General features: G+C 33.7%; 1 protein-coding gene and 1 pseudogene across 1 annotated transcript; both read right to left on the reverse strand.

The window, feature by feature from the left end:
* Nucleotides 1-3,393: 3,393 nt before the first annotated feature.
* On the reverse strand, nucleotides 3,394-4,184 carry LOC146901085 (secreted RxLR effector protein 161-like). The gene is made up of 3 exons (XM_085737016.1): nucleotides 3,923-4,184; nucleotides 3,581-3,841; nucleotides 3,394-3,476 (listed from the first exon to the last, which is right to left on the reverse strand). Exons 1-3 carry the CDS (start codon nucleotides 4,182-4,184, stop codon nucleotides 3,394-3,396), a joined length of 606 nt encoding a protein of 201 aa, XP_085593142.1.
* Nucleotides 4,185-6,800: 2,616 nt separating this feature from the next.
* On the reverse strand, nucleotides 6,801-8,099 carry LOC146901086 (uncharacterized; annotated as a pseudogene).
* Nucleotides 8,100-14,039: the final 5,940 nt, after the last annotated feature.

Raw genomic sequence — 14,039 nt, forward strand, 5'->3', positions numbered from 1 at the left:
GCCCAATTATTCTATCAAACAAACCCTAATTTACCATAAGTTTTCATTACTCTTTTGCTGCAAAACACTTCTCTCTGCAAGTCCGCCGTTTTCATCTCTCTCTCTACAAAATTCAAACCTTAAATCACAGTATCATACTACTTTGTCTCTGACTTTCTATGTTGTGTGTGATGCAAACTGCAAACACTCAAAACTTCTGTATCCCTCCCTCTCTCCCCGTATCTCCTTTTGTTACTCTCTCCTAAACAGAACATCTCAGCCCTTTTTCATAACTGGTTCGATTGAACAGTCTTTGTTCATGATCTTTGTATGTGAGAAGGTTAATTGCTTCTAGTTTGTTGTTAATTGAATTAATCTGCTCACCTCTTCTTCTCTTGGTCTCTCTTTCACTGCTTTTTCTTCTGTTTTTTCTCTTTTGCTGAAAACCCATAACCGAGCAAACCGAACCGTGTAAATCGACTAACCGTCAAACCGAAAACCGCCCAAACCGAGCCCTTAAACGGTCGAATTTGGTTCTTAATTTGGTGTCTTCGGTTTCATCTACTACGACGTTTTCTACCCCGAATCTGCCCGAACCCGACCGTTGCTCAGTCCTAGCAACAAGTATTATTAGTTATAATTTAATAAAAGATAATCTAGTATGTTATTTATTTAACCTTGGGTAGTTGACAAATTTTTTGGGTTGACCAACTCGATAATGTTTTTTCTTTTAGTTGTAACATTTTTTAACATTTTCCCAAGATAATATTCTAGGATGAGTTCTTCTTCCTCTTTCTTTTGGAATAACAAGGTGGTATTAGAGCTATATATATATATTTGAATTATGGTTTCATCAATCTCATGATATTTATATTCAATTTCTTCGACATTTTACACATGTATTGTACCCTTCAATATCATCCTTCATTAAATATATGTTTAGTCACACCGTGAAAAAAAAACTTTACATCCCTATAGAATCAAATGTCTTCCTTTTTGTTGTTAAGACATCGACTTTTAGTTAAAAAAGATGATATGAAAAATATATTTCAATGTAGGATGCCTAAGCCACATGCTAACACTGCATTGGATAATTGTTACATGAGCCATTGATGTCACACATCAGCATTATTGTATGGCATTGAATGTGACATCGACATCCAAATGAATACCACTCACAAGAGATGAAAAGAAAAACAAGATTATTTACATGGATGAAAAGCGAAAGTATTATATTAACAAGGGCTACATTAAATAATAACAAGATTTTTTATAAATTTCCAACGATAACCACCGTTGCATTGGGATGTGGTGACCCTTACAATGTTTATGGTGTGCAGCCTCATAGGGCCTCATATTTTAAGGGCACCAAATTATTGAGTTCTACTTCCTCCGTCTCTAAATTATAGTCGTTTAAGGTTTGTGCACGGTTATTAAGGAAATGATTAGTTGGGTTGATTTTGATAGTAAAATTAGTGTCATTTACTAAAACACTCTTATTAATTGTAGTTAGTGGAGTAGTTAAGTTATATGAAATTCAATAAATAAGGGTATATTAATGGAAAAAAAATAATAAATGTTGCATTGGTATTCTAAAGTGACAATTATTTTGAGAAAAAGAAAAAAATGGTAAAGTGACAATTATTGTGAGACGGAGGGAGTATTTGTTAAGGCTCAATATATGTGTGTGTACACACACAGGCGTGTGTGGGGATGCAGGCGCACACATGGCACACGAAATCTCTAGGATGGTCTTGCTTACAACTCTCCCTACGAACACCATACACCCAATTTTTTTGAAATCCCACACCAGCGAGCTGCCAACTTCTTTCTATGAGGCCTAATTTACAACATAATTAATCAGCCACTCATCACCGTAATCGTCTAAGTTTTAGTCGTCGCCACCCTTTTCATCTTCTTTGGTGCCATGACATTCTTAGTTAGAAGATTTCACACACTCAAACTTAATTGAGATTCTTTTTCTCCATCCTTGTATTCAACCACACCTATCATTATCTCAATCGTTCAAAGTTGAATGTAAAAATAATAAAATGAACAAGTCAACTATAGTAATGGTCATCATAATGGATGAGAAATTCACAATTCATAAGGAGAAATCGATTTTTAGAATAAGGATAATTAAAACAATGAATTCTATACAAATAGAGAAGTCGTCCAACTCAAGTCTAACAACACTGACACTAACTAGAGGAGTTGGCAAACTCAAGCCTACAAGTAGGACAAAAACCATTCAAAGAATTACTCTCTCCGTCCCTCAATAGATGACCTAGTTGACAATATACATTATTGACTTGACATATTTTGACCATATTTTTCTATTAATTCATAAAGATAAATAATATCATGTAAGATGTTGGATTCGTCTCGGTGAATATTTTTAAAATATTAAATTTTCATAATTTTTTTTAGTAGAGAATTGAAGATATCAAAGATAAAACATATGCATTGATACGTGTGTCGAAGTCAACTAGGTCATCTATTGAAGAACGGAGGGAGTAAAGCAAAAGAATTCTTCCACGGTGCCTAAAAACTTTCTCTTGTCAATACCAATAACACCATTATCAAAAAAGAAAAGAAAAAAAAAAAAGATCAAACACCATTATTAAAAAAAAAAAAAAAAGGATCAAATCTAGTATAGGTAAGAAAGAGTGTTGCAGGAGACTTATTATAAACACCAAAATCATTGCAAGTTGAAATGATCGTCAATAAAATTCAAATAATAAAAAAACTAAATTTTCCCAATCACCACAAAGAAAGAATCAACTGAAATATTATATGTTATTATATTTATTATATTTATACCACAATCCATAAGCGATAACTTTGTTAGAAAGCCTCTCAAAAAAAAAACTTTAGAAATTGTAAAATGTTATAGATATTTCAAATACTTATTTATGATATTAATGGACTAATAAGATTATATAAATTACCACTTTATCAAACTAAGTAAATCAAGAGAGAAGGAAGTAGGATGATATATTTTGATTTCTCTAAAATGGTGTATCGAACAATGGTACAAGGGCATTCTATTTATACTAGTGAAAGAGCCATGCCCCAACCAATTACATTTATGGCATGGTAGAAAATTATTACTGTCTCAACCAATCTGTATGACTATGCACCGAACCACAATTGCCAAATACAAAGCCATTTGTCAAAATGTTTCACTCCCCCTTTATATAATTATTATGTTTATATAATTTATCATAACACTCCTCCTTTGAAATATCTATCACAATGCTCCATTGGAGTCTTGCTGAGGATAATTTGATTGGAACATATGTTGCCTCGTTAAAAACCTTATTAGGAAAAACCCATTGGGATAAAAACCTTAATAAGGGAAAAAGAGTACAACAATATGCTCCCCCCCAACTAAACATATGTTGTTCTTCTTTAAAGATCTCGAAGCTGACATATTCCAATATTTTGTATGTGCTTCTTGAAAATTGATGTAGGGAGTGCCTTTGTGAAGAGGTCTGCCACATATATTGAATATCCACTTCTTTGTTTCTTTCAAGTTCTTGTGTGAATGAGAAGAACTTAGGGGGGATATGTTTGGTTCTATCACTTTTGATGTAACCTTCTTTCATTTGAGTAACACATGCAGCATTGTCTTCATACAAGATTGTTGGATTCTTATCAACTGTTAAACCGGATGCTCCTTGGATATGTCGTAAAACCGAATTTAACCATCTACATTCTTTGCTTGCTTCATGAAGGGCTATTACTTCAGCGTGATTTGAAGAAGTTGCTACAAGTGTTTGCTTTTGAGATCTCCATGATATTGCAGTGCCACCATATGTGAACACATATCCGGTTTGTGATTTAGCATTATGTGGATCTGACAAATATCATGCATCTGCATAGCTAAGCAAAACTGGTTTTGTATTGTTAGAATAAAACAAACCAAGATCAGATGTACCTCGTATATATCGAAATATATGTTTTATTCCTTTCCAATGTCTATTTGTAGGACATGAACTGGATTTCGCCAGTAAATTCACTGCAAAAGCTATATCAGGTCTTGTACAGTTAGCAAGGTACATGAGTGCCCCAATGACACTTAGATATGGCACTTCAGAGCCAAGATCCTTTTCATTATCTTCCTTAGGTCTAAAGGGATCCTTTTCAACGTTAAGTGTTCTTCCCATCATTGGAGTACTCAAAGGGTTTGTCTTGTCCATGTTAAACCTTTTTAATACTCTTTCTGTATAATTTGATTGATGTACTAATATACCATTTTTAGTATACTCAATTTGTAAACCAAGGCAGAACCTAGTTTTCCCCATATCTTTCATTTCAAATTCTTTCTTTAAGTACTCTCTTGCTTCTTCAATTTCTTTAGTAGTTCCAATGATATTTAAATCATCAACATAAACAGCAATTATTACAAAACCAAATATTGTTTTTCTTATAAAAACACAAGGGCAAATTGGATTATTCTCGTAGCCTTCTTTAAGCAAATATTCACTTAGCCTATTGTACCACATGCGCCCGGATTGTTTTAATCCATATAATGATCTTTGCAACTTAATTGCATACATTTCTCTTGGTTTTGATGTATCAAGCATCTTAAGTCCTTCCGGTACTTTCATGTATATGTCATTATCAAGTGAGCCATATAAATAAGCAGTAACAACATCCATAAGATACATATCAAGATTATTAAATACTGACAAACCAATTAAATAACGAAAAGTAATGGTATCCATAACAGGAGAATATGTTACCTCATAATCAATTCCTGGTCGTTGGAAAAAACCTTGTGCAACAAGACGGGCCTTGTATCTTACAATTTCATTTTTCTCATTTCGTTTTCTTACAAAAACCCACTTATAACCAACAGGTTTCACACCTTCAGGTATAACCACAATAGGCCCAAATACTTTTCGATTTTTAAGAGAATTTAATTCAGTATCTATTGCATCTTTCCAATTTTTCCAATCATGTCTATTTTGAAATTCATTAACAGTTCTGGGTTCGGGATCATCATTTTCATTTGTAATTTCACATGCAATGGAGAATGAAAATATTTCATCAATATTTATGTCTTTTCGGCTCCACAAATTTCCTGTATTAACATAATTAATTGAAATCTCGAGATCATTCTTGTTTTCAGTTTCATTGTCAATGATCTCATTCTCATCATCTTATGCTTTTTCGAGAGCACACTTTTCATTTTCAGATTTATCATTATCTAGTGTCTTTTCAAGATCACTTTCAATCATATTCCCTCTTTCTGTTCCTTTTCTTTTTCGGGGATTTTTGTCTTTGGAACCTATAGGTCGGCCACGCTTTAAGCGTGCCTTAGATGTACTTGCTACATCATTTAGTTTCAAAATCTCAATCTGAGCTGGGACATTTACAACTGGTACATGTGACTTTGTCACCTTTTTCAAATCAGTAAATGAATCTGGCAGTTGATTTGCTAAATCTTGTAAGTGTACTATTTTCTTTACATTTTCTTCCCATGATTTATTATATGGGTCCAAATGTAATAAATGTGGTACATGCCATGTTATTTCATTTTCCAATGGTTTATTTTCCCCCCTAGTGTTGGAAATTTTGTTTCGTCAAAATGACAATTAGCAAATCTTGCCTGAAAAACATCACTTGTTAAAGGTTCAAGATATCTAATAATTGATGGTGATTCATACCCCACATGTATTCCTGACCTTCTTTGAGGTCCCATTTTTGTTCTTTGTGGTGGAGCTATTGGTACATATACTGCACAACCAAAAATCCTTAAATGAGAGATATTTGGTTCCTTACCAATTGCAAGTTGATAAGGGGTATTTTTATTATCAGCACTTGGCCTTAGACGTATGAGTGCTGCAGCATGTAAAGACGTTTGATTAATGACTCAGCTAAACCATTTTGTGTATGTACATGAGGAACATGATGTTCAACAGTAATTCCAATTGTCATGCAATAATTATTAAATGATTCAGATGGAAATTCACCGGCATTGTCAAGTCTAATTTTCTTTATAGTATAATCAGGAAATTGCGCTCTTAGTTTAATTATTTGTGCAAGAAATTTTGCAAAGGCCATATCACGACTTGACAGTAAACAAACATATGACCATCTACTTGATGCATCAATTAATACCATAAAGTACATGAATGGTCCTGACGGTGGATGGATAGGTCCACATATATCTCCTTGGATTCTTTCAAGGAATGCAGGTGATTCTGTCTGAATCTTACCTGGTGAATGTTTTGTTATTCATTTGCCAAGAGAACAAGCTTCACATGGTCTATCTTTTCTTGTAAGCTTTAAAACTTTCAATGGATGACCATGGGTACCTTCAACTATTTTAAGCATCATTGTTGAACCAGGGTGACCTAAACGGTCATGCCATAAAGTCCTAGTTTTGGGATCTTCTTTTACTACTAAATTACATTCAATTTCATGTATATATGTATAGTGTAATCCAGAAGGCAATTTTGGTAATTTTTCTAAAATTTTATTCTTTCCCAAAATATTAGTAGTAATATTAATGTATTTCATATTACCTTCAGTTGTAGTTTCAGTATCATATCCTTGCCTATATATGTCATTAAAACTCAACAAATTTCTCTTTGATTTCGGAGAGCGTAGAACATTATTAATGACAAACTTTGTCCCATTTGGTAACATGAACATAGCATTACATGTTCCTTCAATTAAATCTGCTGGACCTGATATTGTGTTTATTACACCTTTAGTAGGAAATATTTTGGTGAAATATTTCTTACTTTTGAGGATTGTATGGGTAGTTCCACTGTCTGGAATGCTAATGTCTTTGCTATGATCCATTTCTAACCTTAAAATAAAAATAAGATTAAAGAAAAAGAGAGGGTAAAACAATACAACATATTTAACAATATTATTTGTTTAGATCATGAAAATATTACGTATTACACAAGTCACACAACATGCAAATTCTTAATTAAGTACATATTAAAAATATACAAGTAATTCAAACACAACACACATTATTCAAATACATATATAAATTTTAACTAATTAATTAATCCATATTAATTTCTTCTTCTATGAAATCAGAAGCCTCAAGGCAGGTAGTATCATTCTTTGGTTCAATTTCATTAAAATTTACTTCCTTTCCTTTCCACCTACAGATTCCTTGTATCTTTTACAAAGATACTCTGGTGTCCTACATGCTTTGGACCAATGACCTTTCTTTCCGCATCTATAACAACGATCATCATGATTTCTAGAGGGACCTTCTTGGATGTAATTACCCTTACCTTGATGATTCTTGTTGGTTTGGTCATATCTGAAAGGCCTATAATTCATATAACCTCTTCCACGGCCTCCACCACGAAAATGGTTTCGACCATGATTTCTGCCTCGACCACCAAAACGAGCATGCCCACCACGTCCTCTTTGGCGACTATAACCACCACGCCCTTGATTAAAAGTTGTGGCATTTATTTCAGGATATGCCATTGTTCCTGTAGGACACAACTGATGGTTTTTTATGAGAAGCTCGTTATTCTGTTTAGCCACTAGAAGGGCTGCAACCAAATCAGAGTATTTAGTAAATCCCCTCATTCTATATTGTTGTTGCAACAACACCTGAGATGCATGGAAAGTTGAGAATGTTTTCTCCAACTTTTCCTCTTCAGTTATAGTTATGCCACAAAATTCTAATTGTGCTATAATTTGGTGCATGGTAGAGTTATATGCAACAACACTTTTATAATCTTGGAACCTTAATTTGTTCCATTGATCCATCAACGAGGGCAGTAAGACTTTCTTCTGATGCCCAAATCTTGCCTTAAGCTTGTCCCACAAGATCTTGGGATCTTTTGCATTTGAGTACTCTGTTTGTAATCCATCATCAAGGTGGTGCTTAATTATCCTATTTACTTTCGATTTTTTCTTTGCCAATTCCTCTGGCACATTTCCCAAATCGTCTCCTTCAAGAATCTTGTCGAGTCCCTCACATGCAAGATACTCAATTAAGTTGTTGTTCCAAGTTATGTAGTTGTCTCCAGTTATGTTTAAAATTTTGAATTGATGCTTAACATTTGACATGATTATATCTAGCAGTAGTGTAAACTTCTGGTAGAAACAATCGTGCTGATAACGTGTTAAAGATTTAGATATTTCAAATACTTATTTTATGATATTAATGAACTAATAAGATTATATAAATTACCACTTTACCAAACTAAGTAAATCAAGAGAGAAGGAAGTAGGATGATATATTTTGATTTCTCTAAAATTAGGGATGGCAAAGCGGGCCGGTCCGCCCCATTTAGGCCCGCCCCGTTTAAGCCCGCTAAAAACGAGACGAGACGAGCCGAGTCAAATTTTGTGACCGAGTCCAAAATCTCACCCCGCCCCATTTAGTGGCGGGCATGCGAGTTGGCGGGCCGGCCCGCCAAACAAAAACTTTTTAAATTTTTTTTTTTACAACTTAATTGTTACAAAAAAAAACTATGTTGTTTTTATCGTAAAAAAATATAAAAGAATAGGTAGCAAGTAAATTTGTCAAAAACAAGATAATTATCAAATTGTCGAATTCAACATCATAACCAATAGCAAAATAAGGCAAATGCGCAACATAAAACAAATCATAAAATAAATCCAATAACCAAATTATAAAATAAGTCTCAAAATAAATAAACTCAACAACCAAGATAAATTCAAAAGCATAAAATAAGTCTCAAAATATATCTAACAACCAAAATAAATTCAAAAACATAAAATAAGACTTAAAATAACAAATTGAAACACGAGTTAAGCGGGCCGCCCCCGCCACGCCCCGTGCCCGTCCCGTTTCCAACGAGTTAAGCGGGGCGGCCCGCCCCGTCCCGTGCCCGCCCCGTATTTTAACGAGACGAGACGAGCCGAGCCAACTATCGAAAAAGAGTTCAAAACTTCGACTCAGCCCGCCAAAAATAGCGGGCCAAACGGGTCGGCCCGGCGGGTCAGACCCGTTTTGCCACCCCTATCTAAAATGGTGTATCGAACAATGGTACAAGGGCATTCTATTTATACTCGTGAAAGAGCCATGCCCCAACCAATTGCATTTATGGCATGGCAGAAAATTATTACTATCCCAACCAATCTGTATGACTATGCACCGAACCACAGTTGTCAAATACAAAGCCATTTTGTCAAAATGTTTCACTCCCCCTTTATATAATTATTATGTTTATATAATTTATTATAACATAAAACAACTTAAAAAAAATCTAAATTGTTCAAGCACACCAAGAAGGATGAATCAACTAATTTGGTGGCACATGGTCATTCCATCACCGAGGGCTTACAAATCTTAATCCTTGAATCTTGAACTAGATACTTATGGAGCTCCATCACGTGGAGCAACAACTAGTCCAAACCATACGGTATTATCATATCCAATCAATCTCCCAACTTTTACAAGATCAACCAACCACTCCCTTGTGATAGTTGATGTAGTTAATCTTGTTGGCATCCATAAAAATAATTTCTGACGTAAAATAATAATGAATAAAATTGAAAACCTCATGTAAAATATTGTATATTTATGTATTTAAAGGTAAAATATTCTATATTATAATTATATTTATTATATTTCAAACCCAACACAACAAACCCAACCCTCTCATATTTAGTTAAAAAATATGATCTTGAAAATATACTTTCATGTAGGATGAGAGTTACGCAGTGGCGTTGCCAGAACCTTGAGTCAGGGGGTCTAAAATTTTAAGCTTTAAATAATAATATTAATATAAAAAAGAAAAATTACACTCGTCCTCTTTTATCTTTTTTGACGGCATTTTTATCTTTTTGGTTCTTTTTTGTGTATGAATTTTCAAGCGCCAAATTTAAAATTTATATGAAATCATGAACGAAAGACTGTGGATTTAAACACTAAGAATTCATACATTCTCTGCGCTGTTGGTTTTGCTTATGCAAGCAGGATGTTTATAAGAAGCCGAACTATGTCCAAATCTTTGTAGAGTCATATTCACATCTTTTTTTTATTAAATATGACTTTAGTTCGGCTTCTTATAAACCATGCATCTGACGGGTTTGGAGGATCAAGTAGGGCTGAGCAAAGATGGGTGACCCGCCCGAAAACCGCATTAACAGACAAACACTTTGCTGAAACGGGCGAGTCTAGTCGGTGGTTGGGTAAAAATTGTGAAGAAAGTCGAGTATACACAGTTTTAAACAGTCGAGTGCGGGTCACAAGACTCTAACCCATCGGTGTTCAGAACCGACCGAAGCATTGTGTAGGCATGAGTTAAACTTCTTGTACATCTCTATTGATAAAGGCTACACCAACTCACAGTTTTATGTCAGGAGGAGTGTTATTTGAACAACCAATTTGGTGACAACTTATTTGAAAACTTTACTCCCTCCGTCCCTCAATAAATGACCTAGTTGACAATATACATTATTGACTTAACATACTTTGACCATATTTTTCTACTAATTCAGAAAGATAAATAATATCATGTAAGATGTTGTTGGATTCGTCTCGATGAATATTTTTAAAATATTAAATTTTCATAATTTTTTTTTAGTAGAGAATTGAAGATATCAAAGATAAAACATATGCATTGGTACGTGTGTCGGAGTCAACTAGGTCATCTAATATGAGAAGGGAGTATTTTACAAAGAAAAAAGTGGTATTGACACTGAAACCATAACAATAGAGAGATAAAGTAAAAAGTAATGTGAGTATGAGAGAGAAAGTTGTTGCAAAAGTTGTCACTAAATGGATGTTCAAATATCATTTCTCTTATTATGTCAGCTCCAATTTGTATCGAGACATACAATTACGCACACTACTCAATAAAGCTGAACCTCACTTTACCTACAACCAGTTACTTCTCCATTATTAATATTAATATTGGAAAAATTGTTAAATTGATGGAAATAAAAAGAAAAATTAACAACCGTATCTCTCCTCTTTTATTTTTACAATTGCTAGTGCCCATTCCATATTAAAACCAGCTCTCATGGACCATGTTCACATTAAATTTTCCAGCACAACAAAAAAGCTCAAAGAAGAAGAAGAAGAAGAAGAAGAAGAAGAAGAAGAAGAAGAAGAAGAAGAAGAAGAAGAAGAAGAAGTGTGAGAAAATAAAAAAAAAAACTTAATGGCCAGAAATATTTCGTTTATTTTCTCACACTTCTTCTTCTTCTTCTTCTTCTTCTTCTTCTTCTTCTTCTTTTTCTTCTTCTTCTTCTTCTTCTTCTTCCTCTTCTTCCTCTTCCTCTTCCTCTTCCTCTTCCTCTTCCTCTTCCTCTTCCTCTCCCTCTTCCTCTTCTTCTTCTTCTTCTTCTTCTTCTTCTTCTTCTTCTTCTTCTTCTTCTTCTTCTTCTTCTTCTTCTTCTTCTTCTTCTTCTTCTTCTTCTTTATCTCTCACCCCGTTTAGATCCGACCGACTCACCCGTCAACCGATAGAACCGAAATCCGATGAAACCGAAATGAAAAACGGACGGAAATGGGTGTCAGCTTCTGCTCATCGGTTGTTGGTCGGAATGATATTTCCGGTCCGAATCCGACCGAACCCGACTGGTGCTCTAGCTCTACCCTAGGATCAAGTGAAGGCATATGAAGAAAAGGTTCAAACACTTGAGGATGAGATCAATGAATTAAATGAAAAACTGTCAGCAGCAAACACAGAGATAAATGCCAAGGAAGTTTTGGTAAAACAACAGGCTAAAGTAGCTGAAGAGGTTGTCTCAGGTATGCTATTTTTATGCAAAAAAAACATTACGGTTTTTTGTGTTAATCGGTTTTGAATTCCATGATTTTTTTAGAGATAAGTTATATTGTTTTTGTGAGATGAAAGATACTTGTACGTATCTTTTTTTTCTTTTCTTATAGAGATTGTCATACCCCAATTTTTGACCTAAGATATCACTGACACGTGTCGATGGACCCTACATTCATACGTCGTTTAACCCTGATCAGTCTTTGACTTTTCAGTGAAAATTTCGGCAGAGAGGTATTTTAAAATACCTCATTTTGGTTCCAAGTCGGGCCCTCTCCTCACTTTTTTAATTAACTTTAATTTCCATCTTCTATTTAATTTCTTTAATTAATTGACTCTAATTTCTTTTTCTTTTTAAATATATGTATATATATTGATTTATCTCATTTTTATTTCTTATTTTATTTTGTTTTTATTTATTTTGTTATTATGTCCATAAAAAAAAAACCCAAAAATATGCATATTTATCTCTTGGTATTTTTTACCTTTCATTTTATTTACTTATTTTTATTATAAAGTGTTTAAGTCAAAAAATAGTCCAGGTTCAATCAAATTCAGTCCAAACACAGCCTGTACGTTTCATTCATTCCAATCCAAAAAAAACAGCTTTGCCTCATCTGCAGGAACACAGCTGCTTTCCTCCTCTCCAAGCCACACTTTTTGCTACTCTTTAACAAACCCTAAATCAAAACCTTGACACTATAAAACCAAAGCTGCACAGCCAAGAAAAAAAACACGCATAAAGCTGCAACACACAAAATATTTCAAAACCCTAGCCACCGCACTTTACAAGAGAGTTCTGAAGAATATTTAACTTGGTTTCAATTTTAAGTTTTGCATTGATTCCTTCATTTTTATCGCTATTGTTCATGGTTTGATTCCAATTCATCGAATTTAAATTTGCTAACCATCGTATAATATTTTGAACCTGTAATTTTTTCCATTCAGCCGTCAACACTCATTTGAATTTAATTGCTACTTCATACGATTACTATTCACCTTATTTCATTTGAGTCCCTTTAGCGCTGCTTTATTTTCAATTGATTGCCTCCTATTTTATTTCATTGCTACTACGTCACTGCTCCAAACCTTCCAGCTACCATAATATAATATACTTTTTAGAATTCTTGTTGGAGGCAATTTTTTTTTCAATTTTCTAGTTCCATATTACAATTTGAGCACCACTATTGCTGTTGTTACTTTTGACTGCCGTGTTCCACATATATACATATGCATAAACTGCTGCGTGGATGCACTGTTATCGATATCATATTGCTTTGAATTGTTTCAGGTAGCAACCGCTTCTTTTATCTAGAGAATCCATCGTTAACAGCTTGTTGTAGGTGTTTGCAGTGGCTTTTCTATTCCATTCCAATTGCAAGGTCGTGGCTGCTCTCCAAAGTTAAAGAGATTCAATCATAAAGAGAATTGGTGACCCCTTTGCATTTCTTTTTTTTATTTCTTCTTCATGCATTTTTTTTCTTTTCCTTAGCATTTTATTTTTTTAATTCTCATGCATCTTTATTATTCCACCTATTACATATTTATCTTCCGTCATTTATTTTTATTACATGGATATTAGAATGTAAATATAGGGTTAATGTAAATCATGCATATTTATTTTTCTGTTATTTACCTTTTCCGCAGACTTTAGAATGTATAATAGGCTTAATGTAATAGCTTTAGGTGCATGTGTGCGTGCGTGTGTGTGTATGCTTTATTTTTATGCTTTATAGTTTTAGGTTAATGGTCTTTGTGGTGATCCAACGTCACCACAAAGTGCCTACGTTTTTATTTTTCCTGCTCCGTTAGTTTCAATTTTAGTTTAATTATCATTTAAAAACAACAAAAACATGCAAATATTACAAAACTCACAAAAATATTTTTCTATAATAAACCTTGATCCTAAATCAAGTGACCGTCCTTTTTATTTTATTTTCTTAAGTCAAACATCAATCAATTTAATTTTATCATAAGTCTATTTCCTTTTAACATAAAAAATACAAACAAACTTATTTTGCCACTTGGCCTTTTCATTTCAAAACCTTTTTCAAAACTAATAAAAAACACTCAACCAATCAAACGTCATTTTCTACCCCGAACTACGAGGTTTTGATCCCTCACGGGTACGTAGGCAGAGGACCATGTCCTTCCAAATCAATAAAATGTAGATAATTAGGTCTTTCTTTTTTATCATTTCAAACTCCATATTTTTTTCAAAACAAGCAAGTTATAGCACATTAATTAAATGAAACCAAGAGGTTCCCGTAGAGTACTACGGACATAAAGGGTGCTAATACCTTC

The sequence above is a fragment of the Medicago sativa genome, chromosome 8 (genome assembly GCF_051527215.1).
Source record: "Medicago sativa cultivar Bolivia chromosome 8, Bolivia_mono, whole genome shotgun sequence".
Lineage (NCBI taxonomy): Eukaryota > Viridiplantae > Streptophyta > Magnoliopsida > Fabales > Fabaceae > Medicago > Medicago sativa.